This window comes from Pristiophorus japonicus, chromosome 8 (assembly GCF_044704955.1).
Source record: "Pristiophorus japonicus isolate sPriJap1 chromosome 8, sPriJap1.hap1, whole genome shotgun sequence".
Lineage (NCBI taxonomy): Eukaryota > Metazoa > Chordata > Chondrichthyes > Pristiophoridae > Pristiophorus > Pristiophorus japonicus.
The window spans coordinates 89,100,718-89,116,909 of record NC_091984.1 but is presented as its reverse complement, the minus strand read 5'-3'; the positions used below and the strand labels follow the sequence as shown (position 1 = coordinate 89,116,909).

Genomic DNA, 16,192 nt, shown 5'->3' with positions numbered 1-16,192 from the left:
TGGTCTCCTCACATGGTGGGCGATATTGAGGCTCTGGAAAGGAGGCAGAAGAGGGCCACTGGACTAATTCCAAGTCTAAAGCATCTTAGTTATCAAGATAGGCTAAAAGAGTTGGGACTCTTCAACTTGGAGTAGGTAGACTTAGGGGGACCTGATTGAGGTTTATAAGATAATGAAGGGAATAGACGGTGTTCCAGCTGACAGTTTATTGCAATTAAATAGGTTAGGCGGGACCAGGGATCACAAATTTAAGTTTTCCCAGAGAATAGTAGACTTCTGGAACAAGCTGCCGTTTCATGTGGTGGATGTGGATTCACTGAATTCCTTCAAGCAAAAGCTGGATTTATTTCTGGCTGAGGTGGATCTCCTGGACTAGTTTCGATCGCCTAGATGGGTCAGAGAGGAATTTCCTATATTTTTTTTCCCCCAAATTTTTAATCTGTTTTCTTGCCTCTCCCAGGCGATCACATGGTTTCAGGTGGGGTGGAGTGTATATGTTGTGCTACACAAGGTATTGCACTTGCGTGGGGCAGGCTCGATGGACGAGATGGTCTTTTCCTGTCTGTCATTGTTCGTATTCGTAGCTTCAGCACCCAGAGGTTGGGGAAGAGACAAACCAGCCAGGTGTCCTGATCACTATTCAGTGATTCTTCTTGCAAAAGTGCACTTGTGTGGTAGTTGGCTGGGATCAGGATCATGCTCGGCTGCATCGGTCAGATAACCTGCTAACTATCTAGGTCCATAAGTGAAGAATTGCTACATGGGTGAAGTGTTGTAGAGCAGCCAGTACTGGTGGAATTGTACTCCAACATAAGTTGATGCTTTCTTTTAAGGGACAGAATTAGGGGTAAAAATGAAGTCCAAAACTGAAGAATATTACTAGTGGAGTTTCTTTGCTCAAGATTGGGTGATTCGCTTGTGTTTTATAACCATAGGAGCATAATACCATTTAGTCCAGTGTACTGACGTAATGTGAGTATCTTTATCGTGGCTTCTCTTGTTTAACACCCAAAGTCTGAGGTCAATTTGAAGTTAATTGGAATGGGAGAGCGAAGTTTGCATTGGCAGGTGCTAGTAATTCCTGGCTTCAGATCAGAAGAAACCATCTTTCTGTTTTATTAAAAAAAACTTCTGATATTTTGAAGTGTAACATGTGAAATATGACCAACACCAAGCTTTATTATATACCACCAGATAGCCTGTGTCATTGCTCGTGATTAGTTGAAGGTTTTATACAACAGGTAGCATGTTAAGTAGTAGTATTTGGGACACTGATTTATCAGCACTGGCGGCGGTCCTGGGATATGGGAGCACTGGAAATAGGGCCTGGATCCTGGTCGTACTGAGATAGCTTTTTAGGAGCTAGCAATACTTTGAGGGAAGTTCCATGGTCTGAGAGTCCAGAAGGGGGGATTTCTGGGAACAGGATAGTTGCTGGGACAATGTGAGAGGGATCTTAGACCTGTGGCATTGGGAAGGGCAATCACAGAATCCCAGGGTCTAGGAGCATTGCAGGCAGTCCTTGGATCAGAGAACACTGAGAATGCTCTGGCGCCTGGGAGTTTTGGGGGGACAATTCCAGGGGTCCAACAGAACTGGGAAGGAGGGTTGGGATTGGAGGGGATGGAGTCTGGCAGTATTGACTGTTTACTGGGAGTTGGCAGTACGTGGGGTGGGGGTCAAGGGCTAGCAGTCTTGAGAGGGGGGGTCGAGGAGAATGGAACCCAAAGTACCACCCTCTCAGCACCTTCCTACCGATCAAACTCTTCCATGACCAGTCCCACAGCTCCTATTGCATATCTCACTGCTTTCCCTATTGTTAGTCAACTCCTGTTGTGCTCTCTCTCGCTCCCTTTGGTTTGCGCTCCCTTTTGATCATGCTAATTTCTGAGTTCTCATTCCTGCGTCCTCTCCATTGCCCTGTCACATGTCCCCTTCCATATGTCTGAGAGTTTATAATATGACTCTCTCAAGTCTAAACAAAAAATAATCAGAGGTTGTCTGTGTGTTAGAAGTCACATTACACAAGCGATCTCTGCTGTCAAAGAATTGGCATTCCAAAGGGATGGAGAGGAAATTATGATTAAATAAACAGATGTTTGGAAACCACCAGTTAAAAAGTGCAATATTAATCATTCCCAGAATTTCTTGCGGACACATTTTTGCTTCCTCACAAAATGAACATTTATTTCAGTATTCCAGATTCCTCACTGACGTCTTTTTCCGACAGTCTACAGGTTTTAAATCCCAAGCTTGTTGTCTAAGTGCCTTTTTTATTTGGCACTTTTCAACTATAGTTACATTATAGCTATTAACTTGGGTTTCTCTGTTAAAAGGCTTGAATGTTTGTTAAATTAACAGTTTTATGACACAGCAGTTGGGTAACATCAAATCCTGCTTTCATCAGAGGCAAATACAAGTGTTTGTTCCAGTAGAGTTTATTACAAGCCTTCAACAATCATCTTACCATTTTAATTATTTTTCTCTTTCATTTTTAATCCCACCACAGTGTATACTGGCCATTGTTTGTGCTGATATTTTACTTCCTGTCACCTATCCCGAGCTTTATTGCACGAAGATTGGGGGACGACACTGATGCAGCGAGCAGCGCCTGTCGTGAACTTGCATATTTCTTCACCACAGGGATCGTTGTTTCCGCCTTTGGGCTCCCGATAATTCTTGCTCGAGTTACAGTGGTAAGTTTTACTCCAAACACCGACCAACAAATGCCTTGTCGTTCAGTTTTATCACCTGCTCGTGACTTTCCCTGTCAAAAGTAGGGTACTTGGGGTGTTACATAATTTAAAAAAATTATTTAGAACTAGGAATGAGTTTGTAAATGCTTGAATTTCTTTCAGCAATACCAGAGAAAATTAAAAGATTAATTGATGTGAAATAATAAAATCTGGAGGATACTCCTCCAGTAACTAGTTGTCCAAAATCCTACCTATTTCATCCTTGTATCCCAAAAGGTGAACCATTTCGCCAGCTGAGAAAAATCATAGGTCTTTGCAAATTCATGAGCACCCTGGTTTAACTTGCCTGCCATCTTTGGGGGTTGCAGTGGTTTTGTTTTCTGTTTTGCTTCCCTTTGGGATAGATTCTGATTTTCATTTGAGATTGGCAAATTGACATGTGATCTGCATGGTCACAAGTTTACATTTATTGTCTAAGCTTAGAAACATAGAAAATAGGTGCAGGAGTAGGCCATTCGGCCCTTCGAGCTTGCACCACCATTCAATAAGATCATGGCTGATCGTTCCCTCAGTACCCCTTTCCTGCTTTCTCTCCATATCCCTTGATCCCCTTAGCCATAAGGGCCATATCTAACTCCCTCTTGAATGTATCCAATGAACTGGCATCAACAACTCTCTGCGGCAGGGAATTCCACAGGTCAACAACTCTCTGAGTGAAGAAGTTTCTCCTCATCTCAGTTCTAAATGGCCTACCCCTTATCCTAAGACTGTGTCCCCTGGTTCTGGACTTCCCCAACATCGGGAACATTCTACCTGCATCTAACCTGTCTCGTCTCGTCAGAATCTTGTATGTTTCTATGAGATTCCCTCTCATCCTTCTAAACTCCAGTGTATAAAGGCCCAGTTGTTCCAGTCTCCCGGGAATCAGTCTGGTGAACCTTCGCTGCACTCCCTCAATAGCAAGAACGTCCTTCCTCAGATTAGGAGACCAAAACTGAACACAATATTCCAGGTGAGGCCTCAACAAGGCCCTGTACAACTGCAGTAAGGCCTCCCTGCTCCTATACTCAAATCCCCTAGCTATGAAGGCCAACATACCATTTGCCTTCTTCACCGCCTGCTGTACCTGTATGCCAACTTTCAATGACTGATGAACCACGACATCCAGGTCTCGTTGCACTTCCCCTTTTCCTAATCTGCTGCCACTCAGATAATATTCTGTCTTCGCGTTTTTGCCCCCAAAGTGGATAACGTCACATTTATCCACATTATACTGCATCTGCCCATGCATTTGCCCACTCACCTAACCTGTCCAAGTCACCCTGCAGCCTCTTAGCGTCCCCCTCACAGCTCACACCGCCACCCAGTTTAGTGTCATCTGCAAACTTGGAGATATTACATTCAATTCCTTCATCTATATCATTGATGTATATTGTAAAGAGCTGGGGTCCCAGTACTAAGCCATGCGGCACTCCACTAGTCACTGCCTGCCATTCTGAAAAGGACCCATTTATCCCGACTCTCTGCTTCCTGTCTGCCAAGCAATTCTCTATCCACGTCAGTATATTGCCCCCAATACGCTATGCTTTGATTTTGCACACCAATTTCTTGTGTGGGACTTTGTCAAAAACCTTTTGAAAGTCCAAATACACCACATCCACTGGTTCTCCCTTGTCCACTCTACTAGTTACATCCTCAAAAAAATTCCATAAGGTTTGTCCAGCTTGATTTCCCCTTCATAAATCCATGCTGACTTGGACCGATCCTGTCACTGCTTTCCAAATGCGCTGCTATTTCATCCTTAATAATTGATTCCAACATTTTCCCCACTACTGATGTCAGGCTAACCGGTCTATAATTACCCGCTTTCTCTCTCCCTCCCTTTTTTTTAAAAGTGGTGTTGCATTAGCTACCCTCCAGTCCTTAGGAACTGATCCAGAGTCAATAGACTGTTGGAAAGTGATCACCTATGCCTCTACTATTTCTAGGGCCACTTCCTTAAGTACTCTGGGATGCAGATTATCAGGCCCCGGGGATTTATCGGCCTTCAATCCCATCAATTTCCCTAACACAATTTCCCGCCTAATAAGGATATCCTTCAGTTCCTCCTTCTCACTAGACCCTCGGTCCTCTAGTACTTCCGGAAGGTTATTTGTGTCTTCCTTCGTGAAGACAGAACCAAAATATTTGTTCAATTGGTCTGCCATTTCTTTGTTCCCCATTATAAATTCACCTGAATCCGACTGCAAGGGACCGACGTTTGTCTTCACTAATCTTTTTCTCTTCACATATCTATAGAAGCTTTTGCAGTCCGTTTTTATATTCCCGGCAAGCTGCTTCTTGAATTCTATTTTCCCCCCCTTAATTAAACCCTTTGTCTTCTTCCGCTGAATTCTAAATTTCTCCCAGTCCTCAGGTTTGCTGCTTTAAACGGTTCAAACTGTCACGGGAGGGGAGAGTGGAGAGCACCAGTTCAAACTGTCACAAGACGGGAGAGTGGAGAGCACCAGTTCAAACTGTCACAGGAGCATCCAGTCGTGCTCCGGTAACTGCCCCCAAAGGAAGTGGAGTGTGGGAAATTGCACTCCGCTTCCATTGAGGGGTGGTAAGGCCAATTCTGCGACGGGATCATTAGGGGGGAGTTGGATGTGGTCCTTGCGGCTGGGGCGTGGGGGGGTGGTGCTGGGGTGGGTGATCAGCCATGAACTCATTGAATGGTGGTGCAGGCTCGAAGGGCCGAATGGCCTACTCCTGCACCTATTTTCTATGTTTCTATGTTTTTCTGGCCAATTTATATGCCGCTTCCTTGGATTTAACACTATCCTTAATTTCCCTTGTTAGCCATGGTTGAGCCACCTTCTCAGTTTTATTTTTACTCTAGACAGGGATGTACAATTGCTGAAGTTCATCCATGTGATCTTTAAATGTTTGCCATTGCCTATCCACCGTCAACCCTTTAAGTATCATTTGCCAGTCGATCCTAGCCAATTCACGCCTCAAACCATTGAAGTTACCTTTCCTTAAGTTCAGGACCCTAGTTTCTGAATTAACTGTGTCACTCTCCATCTAAATAAAGAATTCTACCATGTTATGGTCACTCTTCCCCAAGGGGTCTCTCACAACAAGATTGCTAATTAGTCCCTTCTCATTAGACATCACCCAGTCTAGGATGGCCAGCTCCCTAGTTGGTTCCTCGACATATTGGTCTAGAAAACCATCCCTAATACACTCCAGGAAATCCTCCTCCACTGCATTGCTGCCAGTTTGGTTAGCCCAATTCTTGCGCTTGAAAAATGGCCACATGGTCACGATATTGGAGGAAGGCCACTTTTTGTGGATTTGTATTGCGGTGACGATTTGGTCAACTATATTTTCTTGGTTTTAATTAATTTCTGTAAAGCTTTTTAAGTTCTGAATTTTGGCTAATTCCATTGCATGATTCATTTCCTCTGTCAATATAGCTTTACATAACGTGATCCTCGGAGTTTGATGGTTTACAGAATTTTTAATTTGTCCAATATAAATCCGTAAAGTGTCTGAACACAAACCTAAAGAACAATCAGAAAATGTTGGAAATGCACAGCATATTCATCAGTGTATCCCTACGTTACAACGGTCAGGCAGAGTCAGCATGGATTTATGAAGGGGAAGTCATGTTTGACAAATTTGCTGGAGTTCTTTGAGGATGTAACAAACAGGGGGGATAAAGGGGAACCAGTGGATGTGATGTATTTGGACTTCCAGAAGGCGTTTGACAAGGTGCCACATAAAAGGTTACTGCACAAGATAAAAGTCCATGGGGTTGGGGGTAATATATTAGCATGGATAGTGGATTGGTTAACTAACAGAAAACAGCGAGTCAGGATAAATGGTTCATTCTCTGGTTGGCAACTAGTGGGATGCCACAGGGATCAGTGCTGGGACCCCAACTATTTACAATCTATATTAACGACTTGGAAGAAGGGACCGAGTGTAACGTAGCCAAGTTTGCTGACGATACAAAGATGGGAGGAAAAGCAATGTGTGAGGAGGACACAAAAAATCTGCAAAAGGACATAGACAGGCTAAGTGAGTGGGCAAAAATTTGGCAGATGGAGTATAATGTTGGAAAGTGTGAGGTCATGCACTTTGGCAGAAAAAAATCAAAGAGCAAGTTATTATTTAAATGGAGAAAGATTGCAAAGTGCCGCAGTACAGCAGGACCTGGGGTACTTGTGCATGAAACACAAAAGGATAGTATGCAAGTACAGCAAGTGATCAGGAAGGCCAATGAAATTGTGGCCTTTATTGCAAAGGGGATGGAGTATAAAAGCAGGGAAGTCTTGCTACAGCTATACAAGGTATTGGTGAGGCCACACTTGGAATACTGCGTGCAGTTTTGGTTTCCATATTTACGAAAGGATATACTTGCTTTGGAGGCAGTTCAGAGAACGTTCACTAGGTTGATTCCAGGGATGAGGGGGTTGACTTATGAGGAAAGGTTGAGTAGGTTGTGCCTCTACTCATTGGAATTCAGAAGAATGAGAAGTGATCTTATCGAAACGATTATGAGGGGACTTGACAAGGTGGATGCTGGGAGGATGTTTCCACTGATGGGGGAGACTAGAACTAGAGGGCATAATCTTAGAATAAGGGGCCGCCCATTTAAAACAAAGATGAGGAGGAATTTCTTCTCTGAGGGTTATAAATCTGTGGAGTTTGCTGCCTTGGAGAGCTGTGTAAGCTGGGACATTGAATAAATTTAAGACAGAAATAGACAGTTTCTTAAACAATAAGGGGTTATGGGGAGCTGGCGGAGAAGTGGAGCTGAGTCCATGATCAGGTCGGCCATGATCTTATTGAATGGCGGAGCAGGCTCGAGGGGCCGTATGACCTACTCCTGTTCCTATTTCTTATGTTCTTATGTAACAGTGCCTGCACTTCATTGGCTGTAAAGTACTTTGGGACATCCTGAGATATTGAAAGGTGCTAGATATGCAAGTTTGTTCGCCTTTTAGCCATTGAAAGAGAAAGCTGGATTAACCTTTGCAGTGGTATGCTTCATAAGGATGCACCCAAAACGTTAACATAGAAACATAGAAAATAGGTGCAGGAGTAGGCCATTCAGCCCTTCTAGCCTGCACCGCCATTCAATGAGTTCATGGCTGAACATGAAACTTCAGTACCCCCTTCCTGCTTTCACGCCATACCCCTTGATTCCCCGAGTAGTAAGGACTTCATCTAATTCCCTTTTAAATATATTTAGTGAATTGGCCTCAACTACTTTCTGTGGTAGAGAATTCCACAGGTTCACCACTCTCTGGGTGAAGAAGTTTCTCCTCATCTCGGTCCTAAATGGCTTACCCCTTATCCTTAGACTGTGACCCCTGGTTCTGGACTTCCCCAACATTGGGAACATTCTTCCTGCATCCAACCTGTCCAAACCCGTCAGAATTTTAAACGTTTCTATGAGGTCCCCTCTCATTCTTCTGAACTCCAGTGAATACAAGCCCAGTTGATCCAGTCTTTCTTGATAGGTCAGTCCCACCATCCCGGGAATCAGTCTGGTGAATCTTCGCTACACTCCCTCAATAGCAAGAATGTCCTTCCTCAAGTTAGGAGACCAAAACTGTACACAATACTCCAGGTGTGGCCTCACCAAGGCCCTGTACAACTGTAGCAGCACCTCCCTGCCCCTGTACTCAAATCCCCTCGCTATGAAGGCCAACATGCCATTTGCTTTCTTAATCGCCTGCTGTACCTGCATGCCAACCTTCAATGACTGATGTACCATGACACCCAGGTCTCGTTGCACCTTCCCTTTTCCTAATCTGTCACCATTCAGATAATAGTCTGTCTCTCTGTTTTTACCACCAAAGTGGATAACCTCACATTTATCCACATTATACTTCATCTGCCACGCATTTGCCCACTCGCCTAACCTATCCAAGTCACTCTGCAGCCTCATAGCATCCTCCTCGCAGCTCACACTGCCACCCAACTTAGTGTCATCCGCAAATTTGGAGATACTACATTTAATCCCCTCGTCTAAATCATTAATGTACAATGTAAACAGCTGGGGCCCCAGCACAGAACCTTGCGGTACCCCACTAGTCACTGCCTGCCATTCTGAAAAGTACCCATTTACTCCTACTCTTTGCTTCCTGTCTGACAACCAGTTCTCAATCCACGTCAGCACACTACCCCCAATCCCATGTGCTTTAACTTTGCACATTAATCTCCTGTGTGGGACCTTGTCGAAAGCCTTCTGAAAGTCCAAATATACCACATCAACTGGTTCTCCTTTGTCCACTTTACTGAAAACATCCTCAAAAAATTCCAGAAGATTTGTCAAGCATGATTTCCCTTTCACAAATCCATGCTGACTTGGACCTATCATGTCACCATTTTCCAAATGCGCTGCTATGACATCCTTAATAATTGATTCCATCATTTTACCCACTACCGAGGTCAGGCTGACCGGTCTATAATTCCCTGCTTTCTCTCTCCCTCCTTTTTTAAAAAGTGGGGTTACATTTGGCTACCCGCCACTCGATAGGAACTGATCCAGAGTCAATGGAATGTTGGAAAATGACTGTCAATGCATCCGCTATTTCCAAGGCCATCTCCTTAAGTACTCTGGGATACAGTCCATCAGGCCTTGGGGATTTATCGGCCTTCAATCCCATCAATTTCCCCAACACAATTTCCCGACTAATAAAGATTTCCCTCAATTCCTCCTCCTTACTAGACCCTCTGACCCCTTTTATATCCGGAAGGTTGTTTGTGTCCTCCTTAGTGAATACGAACCAAAGTACTTGTTCAATTGGTCTGCCATTTCTTTCTTCCCCGTTATGACTTCCCCTGATTCTGACTGCAGGGGACCTACGTTTGTCTTTACTAACCTTTTTCTCTTTACATACCTATAGAAACTTTTGCAATCCGCCTTAATGTTCCCCGCAAGCTTCTTCTCTTACTCCATTTTCCCTGCCCTAATCAAACCCTTTGTCCTCCTCTGCTGAGTTCTAAATTTCTCCCAGTCCCCAGGTTCGCTGCTATTTCTGGCCAATTTGTATGCCACTTCCTTGGCTTTAATACTATCCTTGATTTCCCCAGATAGCCACGGTTGAGCCACCTTCCCTTTTTTATTTTTACGCCAGACAGGAATGTACAATTGTTGTAATTCATCCATGCGGTCTCTAAATGTCTGCCATTGCCCATCCACAGTCAACCCCTTAAGTATCATTCGCCATTCTATCTTAGTCAATTCACGCCTCATACCTTCAAAGTTACCCTTTTTTAAGTTCTGGACCATGGTCTCTGAATTAACTGTTTCATTCTCCATCCTAATGCAGAATTCCACCATATTATGGTCACTCTTCCCCCAAGGGGCCTCGCACAATGAGATTGTTAATTAATCCTCTCTCATTACACAACACCCAGTCTAAGATGGCCTCCCCCCTAGTTGGTTCCTCGACATATTGGTCTAGAAAACCATCCCTTATGCACTCCAGGAAATCCTCCTCCACCGTATTGCTTCCAGTTTGGCTAGCCCAATCTATGTGCATATTAAAGTCACCCATTATAACTGCTGCACCTTTATTGCATGCACTCCTAATTTCCTGTTTGATGCCCTCCCCAACATCACTACTACTGTTTGGAGGTCTGTACACAACTCCCACTAACGTTTTTTGCCCTTTAGTGTTCTGCAGCTCTACCCATATAGATTCCACATCATCCAAGCTAATGTCTTTCCTAACTATTGCATTAATCTCCTCTTTAACCAGCAATGCTACCCCACCTCCTTTTCCTTTTATTCTATCCTTCCTGAATGTTGAATACCCCTGGATGTTGAGTTCCCAGCCCTGATCATCCTGGAGCCACGTCTCTGTAATCCCAATCACATCATATTTGTTAACATCTATTTGCACAGTTAATTCATCCACCTTATTGCGGATACTCCTTGCATTAAGACACAAAGCCTTCAGGCTTGCTTTTTTAACACCCTTTGTCCTTTTAGAATTTTGCTGTACAGTGGCCCTTTTTGTTCTTTGCCTTGGGTTTCTCTGCCCTCCACTTTTCCTCATCTCCTTTCTGTCTTTTGCTTTTGCCTCATTTTTGTCTCCCTCTGTCTCCCTGCATAAGTTCCCATCCCCCTGCAATATTAGTTTAACTCCTCCCCAACAGCACTAGCAAACACTCCCCCTAGGACATTGGTTCCGGTCCTGCCCAGGTGCAGACCGTCCGGTTTGTACTGGTCCCACCTCCCCCAGAACCGGTTCCAATGCCCCAGGAATTTGAATCCCTCCCTGCTGCACCACTGCTCAAGCCACGTATTCATCTGCGCTATCCTGCGATTCCTACTCTGACTAGCACGTGGCACTGGTAGCAATCCCGAGATTACTACTTTTGAGGTCCTACTTTTTAATTTAGCTCCTAGCTCCTTAAATTCTTTTCGTAGGACCTCATCCCTTTTTTTACCTATGTCGTTGGTACCAATGTGCACCACGACAACTGGCTGTTCTCCCTCCCATTTCAGAATGTCCTGCACCTGCTCCGAGACATCCTTGACCCTTGCACCAGGGAGGTAACATACCATCCTGGAGTCTCGGTTGCGGCCGCAGAAACGCCTATCTATTCCCCTCACCATCGAATCCCCTATCACTATCGCGCTCTCAATCTTTTTCCTGCCCTCCTGTGCAGCAGAGCCAGCCACGGTGCCATGAACTTGGCTGCTGCTGCCCTCCCCTGATGAGTCATCCCCCCCAACCTATCTTTTCCTTTAATATTCTCACTAAACTTGTGCATTTCCAGAATTTTCTGTTGATTTTATTTCAGATCTGCATCATTCATAATTCTCCTTTTACCCATTTAAATATCAAACTTACAACAACAGCTTGCATTTATATAGCACCTTTAACATCGCAATGTCCCAAGGCGCTTCACAGGAGCTTTATCAAATTTGACAACGACCCACATAAGAAAATATTAGGGCAGATGTAGGTTTTAAGGAGCATCTTAAACGAGGGAATTCCAGAACTTAGATCCTCGGCAGCTGAAGGCGGTGGAGTGATTAAAATCGGGTTGCGCAAGAAGCCACAATTAGAGGAGCGCAGATATATTGGAGGGTTGTAGGGCTGGATGAGGTTACAGAAAAAGGGAGGGACAAGGGAGGGATTTGAAAACAAGGATGAGAATTTTAAAATTGAATCATTTTCAGACTCAATGTAGGTCAGTGAGCACAGGGGTGATGGGTGATAAAACTGAGAGAATTCTACTTGTTTTATTCTTCCATCATGCCCTCCACATGTACCATCCCTATGGCAGCATGGATAAAAATTGTGAACTCCGAAGAGTGGGTGATTAAATACACAACCCTATGTTTCACAAATTGTGCAGCCCCTTTACCCCTTTTGCCCATTGTCTTGTAAAGCTCCACTTTGTAAATATAAAATTGGGCTAAAGTTTCATGAACATTACTTGCAAAAGACACAAGAATAAAAAATGAAGGATTGAAACCCTCAAACCCTGGATTAAGAAGAAAAATTAAATGTACATAACCAGTTGTTTGGACTGCTATGTACTGTCATTTATATGTTGTACTATAACGCAAATTGTAACTATCCTACAATGTTCTTCCTTTCTCTGCATCCATGGGTTACCATCTGGGCAGCCCTTTCAGATTGCCTTAAAAAATTACAGTTTATATAATCTATTAATAGTTTTAATGCTGCTTCATTGGAATTGTATCCTTCATTACGGAAAGCCATACAGGAAGGTGGAGTTAAGGTAGAAGATTGGCCATGACCTTATTAAATGACGGAACAGGCTCAAGGAATGGTCTACCCCTGCTCTTATTTTTTATGATCTTGTGAGTGTGAGTGGGTCAGACCCCAACCAGCATATATCGACAGCTTTGTGGGCAGCAAATAAAACCAATTACTTTGTGCTAGAATATTTGACTCTGCGCATTGTACAAGGGCACAAAGAATGTTCTAATTTTTAAAACAATACAATGTTAAGATTTCTATCCTGTGCTTTATGTTTCAGATCCAGTGGGGAGCTTGTGGACTAGTGCTGGCAGGCAACGCAGTAATCTTTCTAACCATTTTGGGCTTTTTCCTGGTATTTGGTAGAGGTGATGACTTTAGCTGGGAACAGTGGTAGTTTTGTGATGGAACATGGATATGATGACCCTTTGATTGGTGTTGAGACTGAATTGTATTACTAAAACTCCAACCTTAGAAAGTGCAGTATACAACACTATTTTTCAATGTTGCATTTGCAGTTAACTGTAAGCATTATGTCCCACATTCATTACTGTATTTTAGTGATTTCATTATCTGGGCCTTTACTAAGCTGTCACATCTCCAAAATGGCAATTTTACTTGAACTAAAAATGGGAATATACAAATAGTTGCTTGTATAGACCAGTGAACAAAATGACTTGTATGGTGCATGATGCCATCAACTCCATGACATTTTTTTTGTATTTTGTGGAGATAATGTCACAATTGAGAGGGGGAAATGGTCCCCAGAGCCACTTTGAAAACTTTGCATCATTTCAATTCCCTTTTTAAAATTAAAATTTACATCAAAGTTTTAATTGTATACATTGTATAAATAAAAAACCTGATGACGAGGAGTCGTGATGTGTGATCTGTATCATACTCATGCTGATTGTAATTGATTTTCAATTCATTAGATTGGCCCACTCTGGAGGTAGATGGAGATATAAATCCTATCGGCGTTATTTGTGCTGCCTCTATTTTGGAAAAAGAGCATAGATTGAATAGTTGACCTGGTAACGCACTTTGCACAGATATGCCTTTTAACCTTTACATGTATCCTGATGTCAAAACATTTTCAATGCATCTTATGCAACCATATACATCCTTTCAAATGAATTGAATGCTAACGTTCACTCCTTTTAGATGCTTCAGTCTCTGCCATTTTGAGATGCTTATGTAAAGATTCATAATGCTTTAAGAACCAGATTGTATTACAGGTATTAATTGAAATGCAGTGCATCTAAGATCCCCAGGTTGTTTTTGTTCAGCGGTTGCACGCTAGTCAAAGGGTTTGAAATGCTAAGCAATGGAAGCACTACTCCAAAAAAAATTCTGGACACTTTTGGTATTGTATTAACAATGTTCTACCCATTCTGATACCGGCTATCTCATATTTTGAAGAGGGGATTATTTGACTTAAGTAGACATTTATAATTTCATCCGTGTATTGACATTGTGAGGGGAATCTTTCCACTAGGAATGTGCTGTGTCCAGCTCATACAGGCGTACTTAATTTAAGCATCTGAAATGTATATGAAGGGATTATGGAAATGGACACAGATTGCATTATGTAATGCTTGCAAACAGTGATAATTTGCCAATGAATTGTGGGTAATAGTTGCCTCGAGTTTGGTTACTGTATACTCTTGACAAAAGGTTTAATTTCAACATTAAGCCAAACCCAAAGAACTACGTATAAATACGACTTTGAATGCCATGCTTGTAGTATCGTATATTCACTCTCGGCATTGCTACTAATTGGTGTAAATGGAATAACATTTGGTATTTGTTTTCAATTTTGCTTTTTAAAATGGAACAAAAGAAAAAAAGTACATTAAATTTAAATCATGTGGGCACCTTACAATTTCTGCATTTGCTTTCTCAACTTCCGAGCAACTTGGTAACTTATAGCCAAGGCCACGTGACATTTTTTTTAAAGAGGAAGCTTCGACTACACAGTTGCATAATACAGTATAACATGTCTAATGAAATTATTAAATGTTAGAGTTTGGTAATATTAGTAGATGAATGCCTAATATGTCTGCCATTTTAATGTAGGCATTACCGATTTTAAAATAAATTAATGTCTCCATTAAAATAACGCAGAAGATTGTGATCCAAATACACACTTTGTGTTCATGTATTAATATTGGCAACAGTAATTTCTGGCCTCGTCATATAAAATACAACCAAAAACTAATTGGGGTAAAACATTCTGAAGTGAGTTATCTTTTCTATTATGTTACTACTTTGTCTATTTAATGTCTTAAATCATAGTACTTTTTTCTAGGATAGTTGAATTATAAGCTGAACTTTTATCATATTAATGTCACTGTATAGTACATTTGGGAATGAAGATTATGCTCTCTTAAATAATGGTCTTCAGTCATTGCTCATATAAAAACTAAACCTACAATATACTGTGCAAACTAATTGGCACTATTAATTTGTATACTGACAGAGCACAGATCTCTGATCAGTTCTTTACCTTCAGATTGTTGTAACTAAATATTGCATTAAGTTGGAAACAAACCTGTTTTATTAACTTTTCCCATTGTGCAGTTGATATAAATAAAGCATTCAAGAATGACATATTAATTATTGATCTTTTCAAATTCATAGCTTATTTGATAAATTCAATGTTTTTTTTTTAAATTGAAAACTTTTTTGGAGGGAGGATTTTTTTGTTAAATAGGGTTCCTTTGGTTGAAGTTTATGATGATTATGTAGGAACATTGTAAGCTTCAAACATCACAAACTACTTTTAAACTTTTGTATGTGAACTGTTTACTGAATGTTACTGTCAATAAATTTTCAATACTTTTTCACTGTATTTTACAATGTAAATTAACAAACTAATTGTAAAACTATGAACTAGGTTGATGTCTCTAGTTGATTCCTATATAGTTTTGTGTTTGAATTTAAATGTATGTGAAATAAAATGAAAACATAGATTTTTTTTTTGTTATTTGGTGAATTGTTTGTACATCTAAGGGATGTTAATGCCGAGAAATGGAACAGCTTCCCATTTTAACACTCCGTGTCGATATCAAGTACTCCAACATCAGGTATATGTTGGATGCAGATTAAATCTCCATTTATTCTGTTCTAACAATGTGCCTTAACCTCAATCACCCCATTACACAAACCAGTGTGACATTTCTATTTCCCACATCATTTACTCTTGTCAATTTATTGCCATTTCCAAGCTGTGGACTCTTGTTCACTAGGAGCTGGATTAACACTGACATTTTACTTAGGCCCTTTATAACAACAGAGACAAGATTTTCATCACATCAGTCTGGATTGTATTTAAACTCAGATCCTAGAGGTTTGCTAGCCCAGTTTAAACATCCATGATCCATCGGGCAAAAGGAACAGTGGGTAGGACTGTAAGTCTGAGCTAAAGCGAAACGAGGTTAATGTTCAGAGGAATAATAACTATGGGGCTCAATTTTGGCCAGGAGTTGCTCCGTTTTTTTTTGGAGTAGGCTGCTTTTTCTGGCCTAACTTAAAAATCCCCAGTTTCCCCAATCAATTTGCAACAGCGTAACTCACTTAGTTAAGTTTTTTTTAGGTTCATTTTTTTTTCTCAAAAGGGGGCGTTACCAGCCACCTACGCAAGTTCTGGCCATTTAGGAAACTTTGGCCAGGAATAGTTACTCCATTTCTACTTAGGCCAGTGTATGTAGCCACTTGAGAAAACCCTTGCGGAGAGTTAAAGAA

The 16,192-nt window shown here is 41.8% G+C and overlaps 1 protein-coding gene across 1 annotated transcript in view; it reads left to right on the top strand.

Moving 5' to 3' along the window:
* LOC139268121 (leptin receptor gene-related protein) overlaps nt 1-15,425 on the top strand; it is a 37,594-nt gene extending 22,169 nt beyond the window's left edge. The window contains exons 3-4 of the mRNA XM_070886142.1: nt 2,510-2,696; nt 12,726-15,425. Coding sequence (XP_070742243.1) covers nt 2,510-2,696; nt 12,726-12,842 — 304 coding nt within the window. The 3' untranslated portion in view covers nt 12,843-15,425. The remainder of the gene's footprint in view (nt 1-2,509; nt 2,697-12,725) is intronic.
* Nucleotides 15,426-16,192: the final 767 nt, after the last annotated feature.